This window comes from Bidens hawaiensis, unplaced genomic scaffold (assembly GCF_021521415.1).
Source record: "Bidens hawaiensis isolate Kalapana, Puna unplaced genomic scaffold, B.hawaiensis_p1.1 tig00044596_1, whole genome shotgun sequence".
Lineage (NCBI taxonomy): Eukaryota > Viridiplantae > Streptophyta > Magnoliopsida > Asterales > Asteraceae > Bidens > Bidens hawaiensis.
The window spans coordinates 33,126-56,297 of record NW_027497902.1 but is presented as its reverse complement, the minus strand read 5'-3'; the positions used below and the strand labels follow the sequence as shown (position 1 = coordinate 56,297).

Below are 23,172 nucleotides of genomic sequence, written 5' to 3'. Positions count from 1 at the left end.
GGCTTCAGCAGTCTGGCAATCAACATACCACCATTTTAGATTCTTCAACACATCTTGAGGCATATTCTTCATTGGAACCTCCTTGATGCATCGGATCGGTTTGTACTTCATCACCATCCATGGCTTGCCATCTGCTCTCAATCCCCTTTCTGTATCCTCCACGAGCTTTCCCTTTTGTGGCTTTAATAATTCAAACTTCTTTTCTTTTATGCTTTCTTTCCATACGATCTTCTCAATCACTCTTGCCATGTTGTTGTCACTTCTATTTATCAGGCCCAACCTGGCCAAATCCTTCACCTCACATTCCGGCAATGTATTGAGAGATCTCAACATTCTTTTGAAGTATTGAATACCATCATAACGCTTCACCACAAACAACTTTATCTGTTCATCATATATCCAACAGATAATTCCCTTCTTCGACTCAGCGTAGCCTTTGATGTTATAACTCTTCTTGAACATGGCTGGAACAGCAGGCTTCTTGGTCTTGATAAACCAATGAGCACAGCCTTCCTTCCACCTAGGCTGCTCTTCCCACTCAGTCTCATCCATCTTAGCATCCATGTCGGCTTTCTCAACATCAGGGATCTCGTGTTCAACGTCTTCTTCTACTATCTCTCCCTCTTCTATTCCATCTTCAATCACAATCTGCTCACCGATCTTCTCAATCACATCACTCGGCAGCACATCTTCATCAAACAACACATCATCGCTGAACATATCATCGTCCAGTTCCTTCAATGCATCAATCACATCATCCTCCACCAACACCACATCATCACCACCAGCCGCGTCGGTAGACTCCCCCTCAGCTGTGGAAGTACCAAGAGCTTGAGAAGTTCTTGGCAGCTCACCACCTACATCTTTCGATGCATTGGGATCATCGTCTCGGTCGTTTCTCTTCTTCGTTCTGAGCTCGTCGCCCTTACAGCTCATCTCCCCCTGAGATGCCAAGAACTCCTTCAAGGCATCTATAACTTTCCCATGCTCAACCAGGAGGGATGCCTGTAGTTGATTTGCTTCCACTAGGCTTTGAATAGTCTTAGATTGCTCTGCCACGATCCGCTCTAGTGAAGCTATTCTCTCTGAGTCTGAAGTAGGCGTAGGCGAGACACCAGAAGCAGGCGTAACCGCAGGTGGTACCATACCTGATAACCCTGCAGCAGTGACGACCGTTGACTCTACAAGTCGTGCAGCTACCACCGACTGAGTAAGCGTTGGAGGCGGTAGAGACACGATCTCTGGAGTCGACGTCTGAATAGCAGTGATGGATGGAGTGCCAGCAGATGATGTAGCCACCACGGGAACATCCGCAGCGCTTGTACTTGTCACCTGTACAGAGGAAGGAACAATAGACATACCAGACAGTGCGGCCGGAGCAAAACGTACAGTCCTTGAAATCTCTCCAGCTCCCATGCCAGCACCTGTCCTTTCCCGTCTTGATCTTCTTATCAGCTTATGTATGTCTTCTTCCTCTTCTGACTCTTCATCATCCTCCGTTCTCTTTCTTTTCCCTATCGTTCTCTCTCGAGACACCATCAACCGTCTCCCCTCATTCATAATCTCATCCAAATCGGAGTCAGCCATCGACGTAGCTGCTCTAGTCATACTCACACCCGAACCTTGTGCAGCCGAAACCTGCACCTCTTCAACTTGATCCATATCAAAATAACCTTGACCTCCAAAAACAGCGTCAAGATCAATATCCTCTGCAGCCGACACAACAGGCACAGCAGGAGCAGGAACAGCTTGAGTTGCTCTTGCCTGTTGCGGTTGAGGATCTCTGAACTCGTCCCCACCAGCAGGAACATACTCTGGGTTAATTAAAAACCCAAACAGTGGAGTATGCCTGGGACGACGTTCAGGGTTGCTCCTCGCACTTGAAGTGCGGCATTGAGCAAAGATACGTTTGCTCACCGATTCCACGTATCTTATCGGCCGACTCTGAGGTAGAGTCGGAGCCACATTAATATCATCTGTATAAAACGTGGGTACATAATGAACCGCTCCCGAGACATCGCCCTTCTTTGTCTGTCTATCTCGTAGAAGATCATTTGACTGAAGCTATAACGTTTGTTATAGGTCAGTGCAGTCATTGCAGACTGCATGGTCGCACCCATACCGTCAGTGCCCGCCTTCCTCCCAGACATGCAAACTATCATAACGTGCATGAGGAAGCGCCACTGATCTAGAAGGAAACCCTTCCTCCTCTGGGTATCACCTAATGGACCAGAGTAGCCCATTCGGAGAAACGCTCCATCACGGAACGGAGCTACGAACTCAGTTGGGTCGTCCCTTGTCTCTTCACCAAATCGTAACGCCACCCGAATCTGTTCAGAATTGAACTGAACTTGTTGATTGTTCACCGTCGCTCTCATGACCGGGGGCTCAACACGACAGTCGTATTCGACCGTCTGCCAGAAGTCTTCGATATTCGGTAGAGATATCGGCAGAGTGTTTGTGATGGCATGAAAAATCCTCGAGCGTAGGAGGAAAGTTATGATCTCACGGTAATTGTCCACACCGCTCGCCTCCGGGTCAAGTGTAATGTACATATTGTGACCCGGGAAGAATTGACGTTGGTTATCACCATCGTCTCCTCCTGCACCTCTAGCACCCGCTATCGCAGCCATATCTGCAACAAACGAACCAAGTTAGTTAAACATTAAGACTTAGCACAAGTTCGCTTAGTTACCATGAGCGAAGTTGTGATAAACTCATTATAGGCGAAGTTAAAGGTGAGGCGAAGTTGGGAACAACTTCGCTTCAGCTTTAAGTTCGTCTAATTAATATTAAGTAAAAATGATCTTAGGCGAAGTTAATGTTAACTTCGCCTCATCACAACATCGCCTCAGGCGAATTTAAGTTTCAGGCGAAGTTACGGATAACTTCGCCTCAGGCGAACTTAAGCTTCGGGCGAAGTTACGGATAACTTCGCCTCAGGCGAACTTAAGTTTCAGGCGAAGTTGCTGATAACTTCGCCTAAACCCTAACTTCGCCTGAATCTGAATCGGCGACAGTAAGTTTAATGGAACAACGTGCAGTTGATGTTTTCGGCTAGTTTAGACGATTAAATACTGTTAAACACAAGTTTTAAGGACATGTTGACGATCAGTATGTTTATTAACACGAACAACAAGTTTTGAAAATCGGTTGAATGTCCGACGATTCGAGGTTAATAACCCGGTTGTCGAAACAACCTTAGATTAATCAAAGAACATATAACATGTGATAAACGAACCCAAAACAACCTTTAGATCGGTTTGAAATCGAAGAACAAGATAACACAAAGGATTAGTATAAGTTCGCTGTGAATAAGATAAGTTCGCTGAGTTTGAGATTAATGAACAGAATTGACTGTTTATTAGCCTTATATATGGGCGGAGTTATTCAGGCGAAGTTAACCACAACTTCGCCTGTTCAACAACATCGCCTATATATTTACAAAATTTAACCTTATAAGTTTAACATTTTTCCAAATAAGTTATAAAACTTTCCTAGAAGAACTAAACGACAAGATCAAGTCTAAGTAACCAGTTAAAAAATCATAAAACTATCTAAGTACCAAAACTTAAAAAATTTAAAGTATAAGGGATCAAATTTCAGTCTCGATAGGGACTGCTACGTTTTAGAAAAGATCCGAACATGAATCATACTAACTACGTGACTGTCACATAGATCCGTGTTTAGCTGTATTATGACATATAGAGACAGGTTGTAAGCAGGTATAACTTAAAGTGGTTTTCATCGTTTCTGTGATACGAGTTATATTCAATTAAGCCTTAAAATTTAAGTGGGCAACAACTCAGAAATATTGATGCCTCCTATCTATCCTCAAAGCGTATTTGGCTTTCCCCAAGTCACCCCGAATTGACTTCTACCCATAGTGTCTGATTCAGTTGTAAGTAATCTTCTTCTGGTTCCCGTTCTTCTTCTTACTCTAAGATTGAGAAGTCTTGATATTTATCATCACTAATATGTTTCAATAACTCCAAATATATATATATATATATATATATATATATATATATATATATATATATATATATATTTTGAATAATCATAGACTTCAAAGTAGTAATTAACTGCAAGTCCCGAATCTGGATCACTGCAGTATCTTGAGACGCTATCATCACGGGAATCAGAACACACATGGGCTCGTGTATGACTGGGTAATCGCTTTTCTGCCTATCATTCGGAAAGATATATCTGAAGACATGCAAAACTCTTAAGGAGTTTCCACGTAAAATCAAGTAAATTTAGTTTGTATCACGTCTACTTTTACGCACCATAAAAAGTTACCATGACATACAATGACTGTCCTAAAGCCTTTTAAGCCTAATAACATCACTAGTTAAGCACACAGAATCAGTATATCTATCATTTTCCAAGGTTGGATCAATTTTCTGTTAAACATAGCAAATGAACTTCTTACGAAGTAACAGACTTGAAAAGTAATTTCATTTCCCTTTTCTAAAAAATTTTAAACATTATTCGCCCCTGACCAAAACAAAGTCTTCAGGTAAACGGCTATCCCGAAGATCCAATGGATCAGCTGGACCGACCACATAATAGTATGTGTCCTTCTAACTAAGTATGATCGACTAATTTTAAGCCAAAGAATGAAAAACTCATCATAAACCGCCCCGGTCACTATCAGTAATCTGGTTAATGGTTATCCTCAAAATCTACAAGTAGAAAATGAGGACCAAAACATATCCGAAGACAAGTCCTTCAAACTGATGTAACCGACATATTTTTAAGCGATTAGTGACGGTTTTTTTTTTTTTTTAAATATCACAAGAAAAGCATGGTTACTCGGGATTGATCATCCCATTCAGTTCAATAAGGTTTTGAAATCTGGATTTGTCAAACGCTTTAGTGTATAAATCAGCGAAATTATCTAGCGTATCCACCTTTTCAAGCACTATCAGTTTTTTTTCTCAGCACAATCCCGTATGAAATGATGACGTATGTCAATGTGTTTAGTTTTACTATGTTTCACGGGATTGTTAGTTACTGAGATAGCAGCTGTGTTATCAATGCAAATAGGAGTAAGTAAGAAATTCAGACCATAGTCGCGCAACTGTTGTTGTATCCAAAGAACCTGAGAGCAGCAGTTGGATGCTGCCATGTATTCTGCCTCACAGGTTGAAATTGCGACTGAAGTCTGCTTCTTGCATTGCCACGACACCAATCTGCCACCAAGAAACTGACATCCTCCAGTTGTTGACTTCCGACTCTGATTGCACCCTCCATAATCAGAGTCTGTGTAAGCGACCAGCTCCAAGTCTCCTCCTCTCGGGTACCACAACCCCAGCTTCGGCTTGCCCTTGAGATACCGCAGTATCCTCTTTGCACCTTTTAAATGAGATTCTTTTGGATTTGCCTGAAAACGTGCACAAAGACAAACAGCAAACATTATATCAGGCCTAGATGCAGTTAAGTACATTAAAGAACCTATTATTGCCCGATATTGAGTTGGGTCCACATCTGCATCACCGTCTACTTCAGCACCCAATTTGTAATTCACGCAGATTGGAGTATCATATGGAGAACTGTCCTCCATATTGAAGCGCTTGAGCACATCATGAACATACTTCGTCTGATGAATGAACATCCCGTCCTTCTTCTGATCAACCTGCAATCCTAGAAAGAAAGTTAGTTCACCCATGGCACTCATTTCAAACCTTTTCTTCATGACAGCTTCAAACTCCTGACACATGGAGACTTTTGATGCAGCAAATATAATGTCATCCACGTAGACTTGTACCAGCAGGAAGTCGCTTCCATCTCTTTTGAAGAACAACGTGCTATCAATTTTCCCTCTTTCAAAACCATTCTCGAGCAAGTAATCCGATAAAGTTGCATACCAGGCACGAGGTGCCTGATGTAATCCATACAACGCCTTGCTCAACCTGTACACGTGATCTGGAAAGTCTGGGTCAGGAAAACCCGGAGGTTGCTCAACATACACAACCTCATCAACTTTCCCATTTAAAAACGCACTCTTCACATCTAGCTGAAACACCTTCATCTTTTCATAAGTAGCAAACGCCAAAAACAATCTTATGGCTTCCAACCTGGCGACAGGAGCGAACACTTCGTTATAATCAATCCCCTCTTGTTGATTAAAACCTTTAACGACCAGCCTCGCCTTGTTTCTTATAATAATCCCCTTATCATCTCTCTTGCACTTAAACACCCATTTTGTGCCTATCGCATGCACATTCTTTGTTTTTTCAACCAAAGTCCAAACTTCCATCTTCTCGAATTGAGCCAACTCTTCTTGCATGGCCTCGACCCACGAGCTGTCCTTTAAAGCCATTTGATAATTCTTCGGTTCAATCTGGCTTATAAAGCAGGTATACAGGCATTCATTGATTATTCCTGTCTCCTTAATGCTTGTATAAACACAGGTATGTTCATTCAAGCTACTTCTCGTTTGTACACCTGAGGACACATCACCAATCACATTATCCAAAGGGTGATCTTTATGAATTCTCGTGGTCGGAACAGAACCGACATGCAAATTATCTTCCAAATTAGAAGAGATCTCATCAATGGTTGTTTCATGCTGAGAGTGAAAAGGATTGATAAATTCTTCTTCAGTTGAGGCAGCATGGGTACCGATAGTGTTTGATGAGGAAGGTTGACATTTATCAATCAGCTGTCTTTGCAATAGATTTTCTTCCTCATCAAGTATCATCTTCGTCGCAGCTCTTTCTTCTTCTTCAGAAATTTCCAAATCCGGTACGTTAAACGACTTAAAAAGCTTAACATAGTCGAAAAGCTCAGCAGGTCCATTGCTAGGTTTTGGCGGTTGGTAACTTGTGATGTCGGTGTTACACACCACCTCCACTTTGCAAGTCGAAGTATTGAAGACACGTCTGTTGGGTGTACCAACAACATAACCGACTAATATTCCTTCATCGGCTACTTCTCCAAATTTAGAGTTTGCCTTCAAGATCGAACAAGGGGACCCGAATGGTTCAAGACCACTCAAGTTGGGCTTTCTTCCATGCATAAGCTCGTAACACGTTTTACCAAGTCTCTTAACGGTTAACACTCTATTCAGAACATAGCAGGCTGTAGCAACTGCTTCAGCCCAGAAAATCACAGGAAGCTTCGAATCTGCCAGCATAGTTCTGGTTCCTTCAATTAAAGTTCGGTTCTTCCTTTCAGCCACTCCATTTTGTTGCGGAGTATACGGAGCGCTGTATTGATGTTCAATTCCTTTCTGAAGACAGAAGATCTCCATTTCAAAATTCTTGAACTCCGTCCCATTGTCACTTCTGATGAACTTTACTGTTTTACTCATGACGTTCTCAACTTTGGTAATCAAATTCTTCACCATTTGAGCCGTCTCATCTTTCGATTTCAGAAAATATACCCACGAATATCGCGAGTAGTCATCAGTGATCACCAAGCAGTAAGAAGTACCTCCTAGACTCTTTACATTCACGGGACCGAAGAGATCCATGTGAAGCAGTTCTAGAGTACTAGCAATTGAGTTGACCTTCTTGGTGAGATGGGATTTCTTGTGTTGCTTTCCCTTCTTGCATGCAATACATTTGTCTTCAAAGTTAAAACTTTTCAAGGGAACGCCCATCACAAGTCCATTCCTGACAATGTGGTTCATCTTCCGAAGATGAATGTGCCCCATCCTCCTGTGCCATAGTTCGGATTCCGATTCGCTTGCTTTCGTCATTAAACATGATTCACCCGTGGCCATTTCAGTAGACCTCATATCCATCACATAAGTATTTGTATCACGTGGAGCTTTCATCACTATCCACTCGTCTGGTATCTGAAAACCAGGCTTCAACACGATCGCCTCATTCTTCGTGAAGTGAACAGTGTAATCCTTATCACAAATCTGCGACACACTCAGCAGATTGTGCTTCAACTCTTCTACAAAGTTAACATTTTCAAGAGTTATTTTCCCATTGGACACCGTTCCTTTTCCAGTAATTCTTCCTCCACTTTCACCAGCAAAGCTAACTCTCGCTCCTTGAACAGGTTTTAAGTCGTGCAACAAATATTTGTTACCCGTCATGTGCCGGGAACAGCCGCTATCTACAATCCAAAGACTGTGGGCAGCCCTGTTCAACTGTTCCTGCACAATAAAGCAAAGGATTAGAATCTAGGGACCCAAGACCAATTGGTCTTGGATCTATACATCCCGTACTTCTGCTTTCCAAAGTTAGCATCTGGATAGTTCCTGTCAGTCCTATTAGGAAATCTCCTTGGAAATTGAGTGTGAGGCCTTCCAAACCTATGTGTATTGAAAGTATTATATCTAGCGGTTTGGTTATTAGCATTGTTAAACTGAGGTTTGTTTCTATGAAAACCTGAATTAGTTACATTTCGAAACTTTGAAGGGTTTTCATTTTTAGCAGTATTAAAATTACCGTTAGGCTTATGCTCAGTTTTAATAGGCCTCACTCCTCTGAATTTCGGCGTCAGAGGGCAATCTGCAACAAGATGTCCTAACTTATTACACCTAAAACAACACCTATGCTCCATTTTCTTTTCAAAGGTTGTTTTGGATGTAGAGGCTGTGTTACCGGCCGTTCGTCTCACATAAGGTGGGACGTACGGGTTGAGTGGAGTATTCTTTTTAGAAGTTTTATCTTTTTCTCCACCAGTGGGTAACACTACCTTCTCTTTTGTCTTACCTGATTCGGACAACTTATCCGAATCCGATGAGACTGGACTCGTAACAGAAATTTTCACACTTGAAACAGGCGAACTCGATTCGCCACTACTAACACTTGGTTCTGAACTCGTAACCTTGATTGGAACTGTCTGAGGAACTTCAAAATCAACAGATTTCTGAACACTAGGGTTAAAAGTGTAATTGTGGTTATAAGGTGGTGGAACCTCGTGATAACCAATTCCTCCCCTCTTTGTAGAGGTACCTTGATCACTAACAAGGTGATCAAGAATAGCTGAGGAATTTCTGAACTGTTCAAGTTTTCGGTTCAGTTCCACCACTTTCACCTGGTGGTCAGCAATCTGCTTTTCTCGTTCAGCAATCAGTTTAGTCTTTTCTTTTAAAACCTCATAACTTAGATCAATTACTTCAATTTTTTCAGCAAGTTTTGTTTTTAAGCTTTTAACATCTTTTTCACATGCTTTTATTTTAACTTTGTAACTGTTTTCTCTTGCTTTCGTAAAGTGATGATCTTCTTTAAGAGTTTTAAATTCAGCATCTAAACGAACATACTGATCAGTTATGGTAGCAAGTTGCTCAGACAAATTCTCACATTTAGTACAAATAGATTTAGAACTTACCTCGGAGCGTTGATCATTGTTATCTGCCATGAAAGCTTTTTCCTTACCAGTAGCTTTCTCTTCTCCGTTAATCTTCTCACATTCTTCATTCTCAACCTTAGCCATATTTGCCTGTTCACTAGTTTCATTCAAATGCAGGTTCCAGTTGTATTCACCTGCTTCTCTGGACATAATGGCATTGACTTCTTTAGTACTCCCAGTGTGCTGTGCAGACCGGCCCTGACCACGTTCAACTCGCTCGTTTCTGCAATCTTTGGCAAAGTGCCCGTTTTGTTGACAGTTATAGCACCTCACCTTAGACTTGTCGAAACCTGGCCTGCCACCAACAAACTTTCTCCCCGTCTTTCTCATAAACTTCTTCACTCTCCTCACTATCATGGCCATCTGCCATTGTAAATCCATTTCCTCCAGATCATCAGCATCGATCTGGTCATAGTCTTCATCTAGCATCGCAGGATCAACCACCTTTCCTTGAATATAGTTTTCATATGAAGCAATAAATGAAGCATAGAGGCCAAACTGCTCTTCAGCAGATTTGACGCTCATTGGCATCTTAGAGTAATTATTGCTTGAGGAACTTGAAGATCCACTACTCTTGTTTGCTGTCTGTTGAGTACCACTTGATCCACCCGCAACAAAGCAAACATCCCCATTTGAGTTTACTGACACATGCCCCTCCTGTGAAGAATTGGCACCCGACTCACCTTTCGAGTAATAGGCGGCAGAATCAGTCTTTGAACTTGTATTGGAGTTTACTTTAGCACCGTACATGCCTGGATCTTGAACCTGATCCATAGATGTTTCTTTTCTTACCATATTAAGCTCAAAAGTTCTGAGCTTGTTGACATCGGTTTCAAGATCATAAGTAGGGAAGTCCTTGTCTTCCCTCATTAGCACAGTATACATCTCCCATTTTGGTGGGAGAGCATCGAGAAGTTTTTCCACAATCTCTTCTTCTCGGTAGGAAATGGAGTAGTTACTCAATTCAGTCATTAGATGATAATATCGAGTGATAATATCATCAAGAGATTCGTTCTTTAAGTACTTAAAGACTGAAAATTGAGTCTTGAGCAACTTTATCTTTGAAGCCCGAATACCTACATTCCCTTCAAATCTGCTCTCAAGAGCTTCCCAAAGCTCTCTAGCTGATGTATACTTTCTGAATGTATGGAGGATCTCCTGTGGAAGAGCCATTGTGATTGCAGCATGAGCCTTGCTTTCGGCTTCATACATCTTTTTCTCCTCCTCTTCCATTTTACTGTATTTCTTGATTTGGTCTCGACCCTCATACTCCATGATTGGTGGAATATATCCATCTTGGATGCATACCCACATCTTCGCATCCTGGTACTTAACGTATTGTATGAACCGATCCTTCCACGCGACAAAATCGGTTCCCTTCAGCAACCTTGGGGCCTTTGTAGCTGACCCCGCTTCAACTTCCATCTTTACAAGCTCCGAAATGTTGATCGACGACATCCTTCTTGAAGACTAAGAAACCCGAAAAATTCTGAAAATGGCGAAGTTAAAAAATTTCTTCTGAACAGTACTGTAGGCGAAGTTAAGGATAACTTCGCTTAAGTAATAACTTCGCTGGATTCTTCTTAAATTCGCGTGACTGGGCGAAGTTAAGAATAACTTCGCTTAGGGTAAGCGAACTTAGAGAGTAGGCGAACTTGATGAGAACTTCGCTGAGCTAGGCGAACTTGAGAAGAACTTCGCTGAGTTAGGCGAAGTTGAGGAGGTAGGCGAAGTTGTAAATAACTTCGCTTCTCCTTATATCTTCGCTGAAACCCTACGTATCCTGACGGCAACTTCGCCTGATGAACAGCAACTTCGCCTGACGAACTGAAACTTTCTGCAGATCTGAAAATCGGATTTTAACGACGATTTTGACGGTTTAAAGGCTTGAACACACTGGTAGGAGGCTAGAATGAGCTAAAACACCACAAACTCGTCCAGTGAATACCCGAAATGAGACGAATTCTACACCCGCGTGAATATCCCGAACCATACAATCGAGCAAATGCTCTGATACCAATTGTAGGTTCCCTGGACGGATCACACGAGATATCCCGATATACACATGTGCGGAATCCCTGTGTAGATCGTTACGGACGTAGAACACAAGCTTACGAACACACGAACACGATACGAACAAACCCACGTTATATTAATAACTCAGACCGTGTTACTTACAGACTCTCGACCTCACGTCAATAGACTCACTGAATTACACGTAAATAACCAACTCGATCAACTAAAATCAACCGTAAACAGTAAACTGTAAACTATATAAATACACGACAACTTCGCCTCAGGCGAAGTTGTCCATAACTTCGCTTGTTCAACAAGTTCGCCTAGGCGAACTTGTCAACAACTTCGCTTGGTTAACAAGTTCGCCTAAGCGAACTTGTCAACAACTTCGCTTTTACAAACAAATACACAAACAATATTACAGACTCGATTACAGACATTAGACATATGAACTACTGACATCTATGCACCAACACCCGGGATAGGGGACAGTAACCAGGAGGTAAAGATCTCCGAAGGAAGCAAGGCCCGAGGGAAAGAAGATCGGACCGAAGGACCCAACCGGAAGTGATAAACCATAGGATTTTGTGTATACTTATCCTCTCCTATAAATAAAGAAGAGATAACACTCGTACATTCATTCACTCAATACATAAAACACATTAAACACTCTTATACCTTGATCTCATTCTTGTGATAGTTAGGAGCCTTCCCCGGTTAGCCGGAATAGGATCCAACAGTAATAGATTTTATGATCATATGGAGTTAGTAATATGTAGTTGCATGGTCTTTTTTTTGCTGGTTGATTTTGATAATACTAATTTTAACAACATTTTCAGAGGATACGGTCATATGCTTCTATACGGGGCGATAAATATGCTATACGGTCATATACTTCTATATGGTGGATACAATCACATTTGTTGCTCTGTATGGCCATATATCATCCCATTCGCTGCCTTATATGGCTATATATATATATATATATGGGCGGATACGATCACATTTGTTGCTCCGTATGGTCGTATATTATCACATTCGCTGCATTATATGCCTATATGGCTATATAACAAAACATTCACCACTATCCAAGCGTATACCATCACATTCGTTGTCTTATATATAAGCTCTTATACTAACTAACAAATCATAAACCCTATAAGCTCTTATATAAACCAAATTACATCACATAAATAGACGACATTGATTGGTAAGACGGTATTTTTTTAGAAAACCGAATCATTTTATTAGTGAGAAGGCGAGGGAATCCTTCCTGCCAGCAGGGCGTGAATGTGAGTCCACGTCGACAAAGTGTGTTCTGTTTGGACATTGATTTAGTAGTTGCTACTATTTCAAGTACGAAAATATACTCTTCGGTTACAAAATCGTGGGTAAATCTCCTTAGCTAATACAAAGTAAAAAAATGTTTAAACTAGGAAATGCCATCCATCAGTTTCATTCATACAAAACTGAAGCTGTTTTCATCTAGATAGAAGATGGTTTGTTAATGACAACTACGACATTTATTAGCAGGTCTTGCAGAACCCCAGTGTCACAAACACCATTCTCAAGAATAAGAAGACTCCCGAAATTATTCCAAACTCAGTCACATAATGACAGTTATCGAAGCGACAATTCTGTTCAACAAACCGATCAAGAGAAAGATGCATGACCCGCCAGGTAAATACCATCGCTTAATTGTCTAAATGTAGCTTCTATTTATTTGTATAATTACCAAGAACAAGAAGAATAATCTTGAATTATCAATAAAGCTGAGGGTTTGTTTTGTAAGTTTATTTTAATATGGATTATTCTAGAATAAGTTTGTCTTGTTTCCCAAGTTAGGTTTGTCTTGGAGAGGAAGTTTAGTAGGTCTATAAATAGGGTCTAGATTATTAGTTTTATTTGAGTGAGTCAAGAAGTCTCTTCTCCGTGTAAGTTTGTTATGTTCGTGAAGTTCGTTTGATAAGTTCGTTTAGTTATATGAAAAGAGTCGCGGGTTGTCACCCCAATATACCGTGTTCGTTTGTTTGTTTGTTTGCGTGTTTGATCTGATTGTTTGATCCGTCTGGGCCAACAATTGGTATCAGAGCTTAGGTTCGTTCACATGAGAGTTTGATTATCTTTTTTTTCGCTTGATTGTCGGGCTTGTTCCGTTGTCGTTTGCTGTTTGCGAGAGGAAAAAGAAAGTTGTGTGAAATAATATATAACACAATTGTATTTGTGTTTGGTATTTTAAAATCGACGACACAAGAGGGCTATTGAGAAAAATTCCATCGAAGAAAAGAAAATATTAAATTTGTAAGCAAGCACACACCTTAATTATTTTGTTAGCCCCCTCGAGAATATCAAGAAGTGGAAGTGATCATATGACGGTGGAATTAATTGCATACTCCAAATTGGTGAAGGGGTTTTGCAAGGAATAAGCCAATAAGAGTAAATTGAAATCTAGATTGTTTGTTCGGGAGGAAAAAGGGTCCGGGCCACGTGAAGTTGAGTAGTCCATTTTTTTATTGCAAGGTGTATTAAGAAAAGAAAGTTTGTGGTGTTTGGTTCTTATTGGAGATTGATTTTGGGATCAGGAATCAATTCTAACTGAAAGAGCGTTCATAAAGAAAGTAAAGATAGAAAAGACACGATGGTGACTAGGGGACTTTCAGTATTGACGAAATCGAACTATAAAGTATGGTTGATCAAGATGGAAGGATTTTTGAAAGACTATGGATTTTGGGAAGTTGTTGAACCTACAGTCGGCGTAGCTGTAGATGAAAGGAAGATGTACACAGCGTTGGGGTTCATATGTCAAACCCTATCAAAAGACATCTTGGTACAAGTTGGCATACTCATGAATGCTAAGGAAGTATGGCGTGCTTTGAAGATTCGATTTCTTGGAATTGATTATGTACGCCAGGAAGAAGATAAAAAAGCAGCTCAAGAAGCCGCTGAGAAAGAAAGATTGGATGAGATCGTTGAGAAGGAAAGATTGGATGTGATTGTTCAAGAATAACAAGCATGTAAGAAGGAAGCTCGGGAAGTTGTAGAGAAAGAAGAAGCTTTGCAAGCTGTTTTAGATTATGAAGAAAAGGAAAGATTGAATGAAGAAAAGAAAGAATTTCTTCAGAAAAAGAAGAGAACATGGTAAATCTCTAGGTATGTTTTTCTGACTCAAACAACCTTGAAGATGAGAAAGTTGTTAAGATAAGTGAGCGGAAACAAAGATCTGCTACTGATGATGATGATGATGATGAGAGAAAGGATATTGTACTGAATGAAAGGAACGATGCAGTTAACAAGTCTGCAAATTTAGAATCATGTTTGAAAGTTAACAACCGAGCATTTGTTGATGAAAAGTTAGAACGAAATGAAAGGCTGAGAAGAATTGTCAGAATGGAAGGTCCAACCAGGTCTGATAAAGAAGAATAATCTTGAATTATCAATAAAGTTGAGGGTTTGTTTTGTAAGTTTATTTTAATATGGATTATTCTAAAATAAGTTTGTCTTGTTTCCCAAGTTAGGTTTGTCTTGGAGAGGAAGTTTAGTAGGTCTATAAATAGGGTCTAGATTATTAGTTTTATTTGAGTGAGTCAAGAAGTCTTTTCGCCATGTAAGTTTGTTATGTTCGTGAAGTTCGTTTGATAAGTTCGTTTAGTTATATGAAAAGAGTCGTGGGTTGTCACCCCAATATACCGTGTTCGTTTGTTTGTTTGTGTGTTTGATCTGATTATTTGATCCGTCTGGGCCAACTGAATAGTCTATTGAATATTGATAGAAAAGAGTAAAATGACTAAATGAGCATAGATGGAATGATAATAATTACAAAAAAAGGAAAAAAATGAAAAAACTTAAATAACAACAAAGTTAGTACAAAATAGCCCTGCCAAAGCTGAAAATCTGAAATATAAAAAGAAAATTAAATATATCGATAACGTTTTTTTTTCTTTTAGATAATTCACTCATATACAAAATAAAAGGATCCAATTACAAAATGTTGTTTGGTATGAAGCATAGATGTTAATCGTATCTATCTTGTTGCAAACAGAATTTTGAGACGTTACTACGACCTCTTCTCAACTAGACATCACTAATCATGTTGCATCTTCAGCAAGTATACTGGAATCTTGAATGGGAATCTAGAACTAGAAGTTAAACACGAACACAACAATTTGCTGGAAAACCACCACAAATTCGAACTTGGGAAAAACCGGAACCCTCAATATATACGCAAGCGATACACCCTAGAGAAACCTATCTTCGGCTCGTAGCATAAATACAAATAAACCCTAAAAAACAATACTAAATAACATTTAACAAACACAATTTTCTCTCATAAAGGAAATATCATAAACTTCCTTTTACTTTCATCGTTCAGAATATTCAACAACACAATATATATTTTTTCGTTTCTTAGTTCTCTATAAAACACAACATTGGTCATCATATTACATAAATCACACCACTTGTTCAGCATCATGCTGATGTTTATTAAAAATTTCTATTTAAAAACATAAAAACAAGATTTTTTGTCACCAAGGTGCATTAACCTCATTACCCAAGACTGCTTCAAGATTCTCGCCATTTCGCTTTAAAGATTCAATCTCGTGATCAAGATTCTTGATCACTCCTCTAACTGCACACAGCCTTTTATTCAGTGTCTTCTCATTCTCTTGTGCTTTCGCGAGTATACTCCTTTTCGCCTCCAAAAGCTCGTTCGACTTAAACAAAATCCAAACAAACTTACTGATCCGAGCTCTTAAAAACCCGACTTTCATACCCACATCTTCACAAAAGTCTAGAAATTTATCCCATGTGTCGAGATCATCACGAGCAGTATCGACTTTACAAGCTCTGATCACATCAGCAATATTAACGGTTTCAAGAATCATCCCAGCTGCTGCTTTAAAATTCAGACCATTTAGGTTTTCATGAAGATATGCATTTTGGCTCTTACATAAGTCATAGTATTTGATGATGAAGCTGTCTGATATTAAGGAATCCAAGACTAAGCCATCCACAACGATGCTGAAATCATCGATACTCTTGATTTCTTGGAACTTGAGAACCGATTGTGTGAATCTGACTCCTTCGGGAGCATCTGAATCTTCATGATCACCTCCTGGTTGATCAAACACTACCAAAGATTGATCTTCAACATTTTCTTGATTAATATCATCAGTTCTGTCAAGATTCCTGAAGCTCGATTCGGGTTGATCCGGGTCTGATCAAGTTCAAATATTTAGATTATCGTTAGTAGGCACAATCAATATTTAAAGTCGGGTTTTTTTCCTTTAAAGTCACTGAACTTTCATTAACAGTTCGAATCTTGTGTATTTATTCATAAAGCTAGTTCTTTTTAATATTATGTGAGACAAATGAAGCATATATGGATCTTAATTACCACTTATTGATTATTTTTTTAATTAGAAAATAATAGTGAAGAAAAAAAAAATCACTAAATAATAACCAAGTTTTATGATCGTACAATTTAAGTCAAATTAGAAATTAGTAATCAAGATTCATATATGCTTCTTTTTTTCTTGTTTTAATTAAAAATAACATTTATAAAGCATTACGCGAGACTGAACACCTAATGAAAGTTGAATGATTTTACATAAACAAAAAAAAAACTTCGAGTGACTTTAATAGTTTAATGGGACATCGAAAACCTGGTTACTGCTATGCGAAGTTTACCCTTTTAACTATATTTTTGTCAACCCGGCCCAACCCGGCTCATTTCAACCCAAACCCGCCAATATGTAAAGTAACTGACCTAAATTCATTTCATTAGGAGCCACATCAATATTTGGACCATCTACTCTTCTCACAATGTAGACCTGCAAACCACAAATTCAAAATATCAAACCTTTATGTTTCCTTCTTTTATTTATCCATTAAAACATGATAATCGAAATCGGTCATACGGTCACCTTAAATTTCCATTGCTCAATCAGTTGAAAAACCAAAGCGTCTCCTTCACACAACTTATGATCGATCACAAACCTTTGCCACCCACTACCGAAATCACCTTTCTTGAAAATAAACTTTACTTTGAATTCTTGATTATCTTCGTCCACCAAAAAAATTGTTTCATCTTGTTTTGGCATAAATCCATAATAGAATTTCTTAGGAACTCCCTGTAATATCATCATGTATGTATCACAAATAGGTTTAAAATTTTAAACATTGCATATATGATCAAGTGATCATACTTTTATCATAAGTTAAGGATTAAGAAACTTACAAAACAAAAGCAAGAGGTAACATGTGAAGGACACAAAGACTTCACAAAACCCGGGAACTCGTCAGGAAGGCTTTCTGAAACCTCAATGGCTCGATTATAAGCAGCTACTTTGGATTGAGCATCACAAGTTTCATCCTGACAAAACACATATAGCAATATTATTATTAGGCTTGTCATATTTATCCTCAACCAGAAACCAGAAACCTGACCTGAGAAACTATTAACCAGTACCCAAAAGTACTCGTATCCATATATGGAACTGGAAAACTTGTTTAGTGTTTTATGATTGACATTCCATTGAAAAAAAGTTATATGACTATTCTACTTTGCTTATTTATTCTACTAATTCTATAAATTTTACACTTTTTAATTTCTCTTCAACAACAATACTACACGTTTTTTTATCGATTTCACGCTCGTTCGATTCTACAGGTTTTATTTGATCAGTTTTTGTTCGGTTCTATAGGTATTGTTCGATCGTATCCATCTTTGTTCTCAATATATGTATTTTTATATTTTTTTGATTTTCTTGGCCAAATACCCGGAACCCAATTTTCCAACCAAATAAAACACAAACCTGATAAAATCCAAACTCAATTAACCAAACCCAATAAAACCCTGACCCGATAAAAATCCGAACCCGATTAACCAAACCTGAAAAAATCAGAAACCCAACCTAATCAAATCCAAACCCGATCAACCCAACTAGAAAAAACCCTAACCCGATTGACCCAACCCGACAAACCCGAACCCGAAAAAACCCATGGGAGTTTCCGATCAGGATCGGGTTTTAGTTCTAGATTTAAAATTCTCAAACCCGAGGAACCCAAAAAAACACCCCTAAAAGCACGAATGTATTCAACAGAAATGTCTGACTGAAACCAAAACTTAAAAGAAGAGGATCTCACTCTTATAATCGTTCTTTTCGGCCTCAGAGCATTGATTTTAGGAACCACTTGCGTACTCTCCATTATCTTTGTCTGAAATTTCTGCAAACAAACACATAAAATTAATAATTGCAGCTGACCAGAATCAAAATCAATCGATGGTGATTACCTTACACCCTTACGTGGAGCTGATGAAATTGGTTGATAGATTATGATTACAAAATAGTGAGAAGATTGGGGTTTTAAGCATGTTCAAGCATAATAATATTACGTTCAAGCATGTAAGATTGTGCATAATATTATGGAGATGAGTATCTGATTATGGAGCCAAATTTTGAACAATAAATAAAAAGATACCTAAGCATTTTAAAATAAGAAAACGTTATTTTTAATTGTGAACACTTGAATCTTCGTGTTTTAACTAAAATAAATATAATAACGGTATTATAAATGTCGCGCTTTTTTCTTATTAAATATGGGTATGGGTATCATCTGTTTGCTACGTAAAATTGATTATACGTTTTCAAGGTTATATATATATATATATATATATATATATATATATATAAACTGGATTATGTATCATGTGTCCGGTTCAGTCGGTTTACTGTCTGACTACAATGTGGGTTTTATGGAAGAAAAAATAAAAAAAAATACCTAAGCACTTTAAAATAATAAAACGATATTTTAAATGTGAATGCTTGTATCTTCGTGTTTTAACTGTAATAAATGTAACGGTATTATAAACGTCGCGCTTTTTTTTCTTATTAAATATGGGTATGGGTATGGGTATGGGTATCATCTATACACTCCGTAAAAATGATTGTGTTTTATAATTTCAATGTTATCAATATGAAACTGGATTATGCGTCTGGTTCTATCGATTTATTGTCTTGACTGACTTATGGCGAGAAGTACGAGCATAATGATATCACAAAAAAGGAGGGCTAAAGCGGTTCATGCCATTATCCTCACTAAAATGTGGGTTTGAAAGGCAAGGAACGGGATGTTGTTAGAACATAAAACGGTGTCTTTTGTGAAGGTGGTTGAAGATGTCAAGCTACTCGTTTATCTTTGGGTACGGAATCGCTCTAAAACGTTGGCCTTCGCGTGGGAGAGATGGCTATCATTCGGTTTGAATTGTTTCATTGTGTAGGTTTTTGTGTTGTACATATCTGTAGTTGTAGTGGTGATTGTTTTGGTCTGGCAGGTTGAGCTGTCTCCGAGAATCGTTAACTTTTTTGGGCCGAAGGCAAAAAAATTTTGGGCCTTGTATGAGTTAAGTAATTGGGTTTAAATATTAAAAAAACAATTTTTTTCAAATACTATATATAGTTAATATTAAAAAAATTAAGGCCTATCATCAGGTCGGAGTCCGTCGACCACCCGGCCCTGCTGGCAAGTATCTCCAAGGGTGTATTTATTGCTACTCCCTTGTTTATATGCTTATAAAATCTTTTGTTGGTCGTTCATTATAAAAAACATTTGATTTGTAATAAACGAACCCTAATATAGTTTTACACATATAGTACGACTGTGAAGCATACAAAACACGTAATATAGCTATGTGAGGCGATAAATCCAAATTTGATTCATGCATTACCATTATTGATATTTTCGAAGTATTTGTTATGATCTATCTCTATATTTTTTGTACAAATTAATGAAAAATGGATTTTAGCATTGTCTTTTAACATCTTACTACACTATTAAAGCAATAGAAGGTTTTCACATGGTATTCAATTAACATGTCCATACAGGCTTCCAACTCATCAATTTTTTATTTATATAATTTCAACATGTTAAGACATTAATTATAAACATTAACTCCAAATTTAAAGAAGGTTTCAAAATGAATGGTTATGTTCATCATTTATTGAGTAATAAAGACAAATAATTGTTTTATTGTTATTTTTTTAAAATTTTTAGACTTTGTTATTATTATTATTATTTTGGATTTCGGGAAATTATTTATTAACGTTTGGCAGATTGAATATATGGATGTTTGGATTGAAATAGTGGTTTAAGTAACGAGGTTTGGATTATGTTGTTGCTTTATTAAACGCACGGTTTAATAAAAATTATAATTATTTCTCATTGTTATATTCATATTTTTAGCATTCTTTATGTTGGGTACTTAAATGTTTTATAATTTCAATAACAATAGTTTTTATAACACACAACTTATGTTACAGCATCTACATGTTTACGCTTCATAGTTTACAACATATGATTTTAGTAGGTGATGAATTTTTAATTAATATATCTTTTTTGTTTCAAGGTTTAAGTTAGAAATATGTGACATAACTTAGAATTATGTTTTAAACTGTTATTTGTCTCTAATTGTCTGTGTATGTTGAATTCTTTTTATTAAAACAACAATATGATATCTTATAATAATAATGCTAGATTATCTGACATTTATAATTTATTAAAATATATATAACACACACACATATATATAAAGTTTTATATATTTTCCTTTCGTTTGTAATATGAGATATAACCTTTTACACTATATAATATCCCTACCGGTGTACCACTATATAACTAATTCCTAATAGATTATTCACGTAAAAATTGTATCTTTATGTTTAAACTGTAATTAATAAAACAGTATTTTAAACGCCGCGCTTTTCACATTAAACACGGGTATCATTTGTATGTTACATAAACATGATTATGTGGTTTCAAGGTTATCTCTATATAAATATGGATTCACAATAAACACACCCTAATATAATATGAAACATATTGTACAACCGTGAAATACACAGACATGAAATATAACTATCATTTTTATTTTTTTTAATTGAAAGAAAATTTATATTGAACAAAAGGATCAAACTATAACAGAGACATCTAAACAGATAGCAAGCTGCGTCATCCTCCTCTTTTGAATGGCAACCCGGCCCCAGTGAAAGCAAACTTTAAAGTTCGAACTTTAGAACAAAATTATATGAACTTAGGAAAAATGGATTTAAAATTGTCTTTTTACATTTGCCATATGATATTCTTACCGGACAGTCTACCACCATATAACTATTTTTAGTAGATTATTCATGTAAACACTTGTATTTTCACGTGAACACTAGTACACTACATAATAATGATTTGCATTTTCAAAGTTATCTGTTTAAAATTGGATTTACATTATAATATATTTTTGGAAAATCTTAAATAATTTTATATAGCTATATAAGGTGATAAATCCAAACTTGATTCGTGCATTAACATTATAATTTATTTTTGGAAAATCTGTTATAATCTACCTTTATATTTTTCAAACATTAATAATTGGTAAGAAGGTTCTATAAATAAAATATCATAAAACACAACGTTGATCATCATATTACATAAATCCCACAGCATGTTCAGCATCATGCTGATGTTTATTTATAAAACTAGATTTTATCCCCCCAGTATTACGGGAGTTGTTATACATTATTCGTTTTTGATATTTATATATGTATATTTGGATTTTAATTTTATTTATTGTAAGAAAGTTAATAATTAATATACTTGAGATTTGATAATGAAATAGTTTCACAAATATATAATATCTTATAATCCAGCTTAAAAGCTATCTGGGTTTGGTGATACCCATTACCCCATTAGTTTCTTTATTATAAAATTATTTCTTAATTATAAATAATATCTTCTTTTTAAATAAAATAAGATATTATTTTTTAGTATATTCCTATTTTATAGGATTTTCATATCAAATATTTGATGAGATTGTTTTTTAATATAAAGAGATGTTATAATAACAGTTTAAGAGCTATCTGAGTTTGGTGAGACCTTTACCCGTGAATTCGGGTCAAATGCGTGAGAAGCCTTCATTTACAAATAAAGCAATCTGATGGCTTGAGATAATGATTGTTTTACATTTTTCGTTTTTTAATATTTATTTTTTGGATTTTAATTTTCTTTATTGTAAGAAAGTTAATAATATACTTGGGGTTTGATGATGAAATGGTTTCATAAATAAATGATATGTTATAACCCGTTTAAAAACTATCTGGATTTGGTGACTCATGACCCGCTTATGTTTTTTACTGTAAAATTGTTTATTAATTATAAATAATATCTTTTTTTCTTTTTAAATTGGATATTAAATTTTAGTATATCTCTATTTTATAGGATTTTCATATCAAATAATTGGTAAGATTAATTTTTAATTTAATGAGATGTTATAACCCGTTTAAGAGCCATCTGGTTTTGGCAAGACCCATATCCATGAATTTGGGTTAAATCAATTAGAGGCCTCCATTTAAAAATCAAGCAATCTGGTGGCTTCCATAAAAGGGAGAGCGACCACATCGCGACACATAGGATTTTAAGGTTTTCGTTTATATACGGGGTTGTTTTACATTATTCTTTTTTAATATTTATATATGTTTATTTGGATTTTAATTTTATTTAATGTAAGAAAGTTAATAATTAATATGCCTGAGGTTTGATGATAAAATGGTTTCACAAATAAATGATATGTTATAATCCGGTTTAAAAGTTATCTGGGTTTGGTGATACCCATTACCTGTTTATTTTCTTTATTATAAAATTCTTTCTTAATTATAAATAATATTTTTTTAAATAAAATAGAATATTAATTTTTAGTATATCCGATTTATAGGATTTTCATATTAAATTTTATGAGATTAATTTTTAATATAATGAGATGTTATAACCCGTTTAAGAGCTATCTGG

At 36.9% G+C, this 23,172-nt stretch overlaps 1 protein-coding gene across 1 annotated transcript; it reads right to left on the bottom strand.

Moving 5' to 3' along the window:
• Positions 1-15,860: 15,860 nt before the first annotated feature.
• Positions 15,861-17,826, bottom strand: LOC143595018 (B3 domain-containing protein Os01g0234100-like). Its single transcript, XM_077074171.1, has 5 exons — positions 17,785-17,826; positions 17,576-17,710; positions 17,262-17,468; positions 17,101-17,168; positions 15,861-16,524 (listed from the first exon to the last, which is right to left on the bottom strand). The coding sequence occupies exons 1-5, from the start codon at positions 17,824-17,826 to the stop codon at positions 15,861-15,863; spliced, it is 1,116 nt and encodes a 371-aa protein (XP_076930286.1).
• Between the last annotated feature and the right edge of the window lie 5,346 nt (positions 17,827-23,172).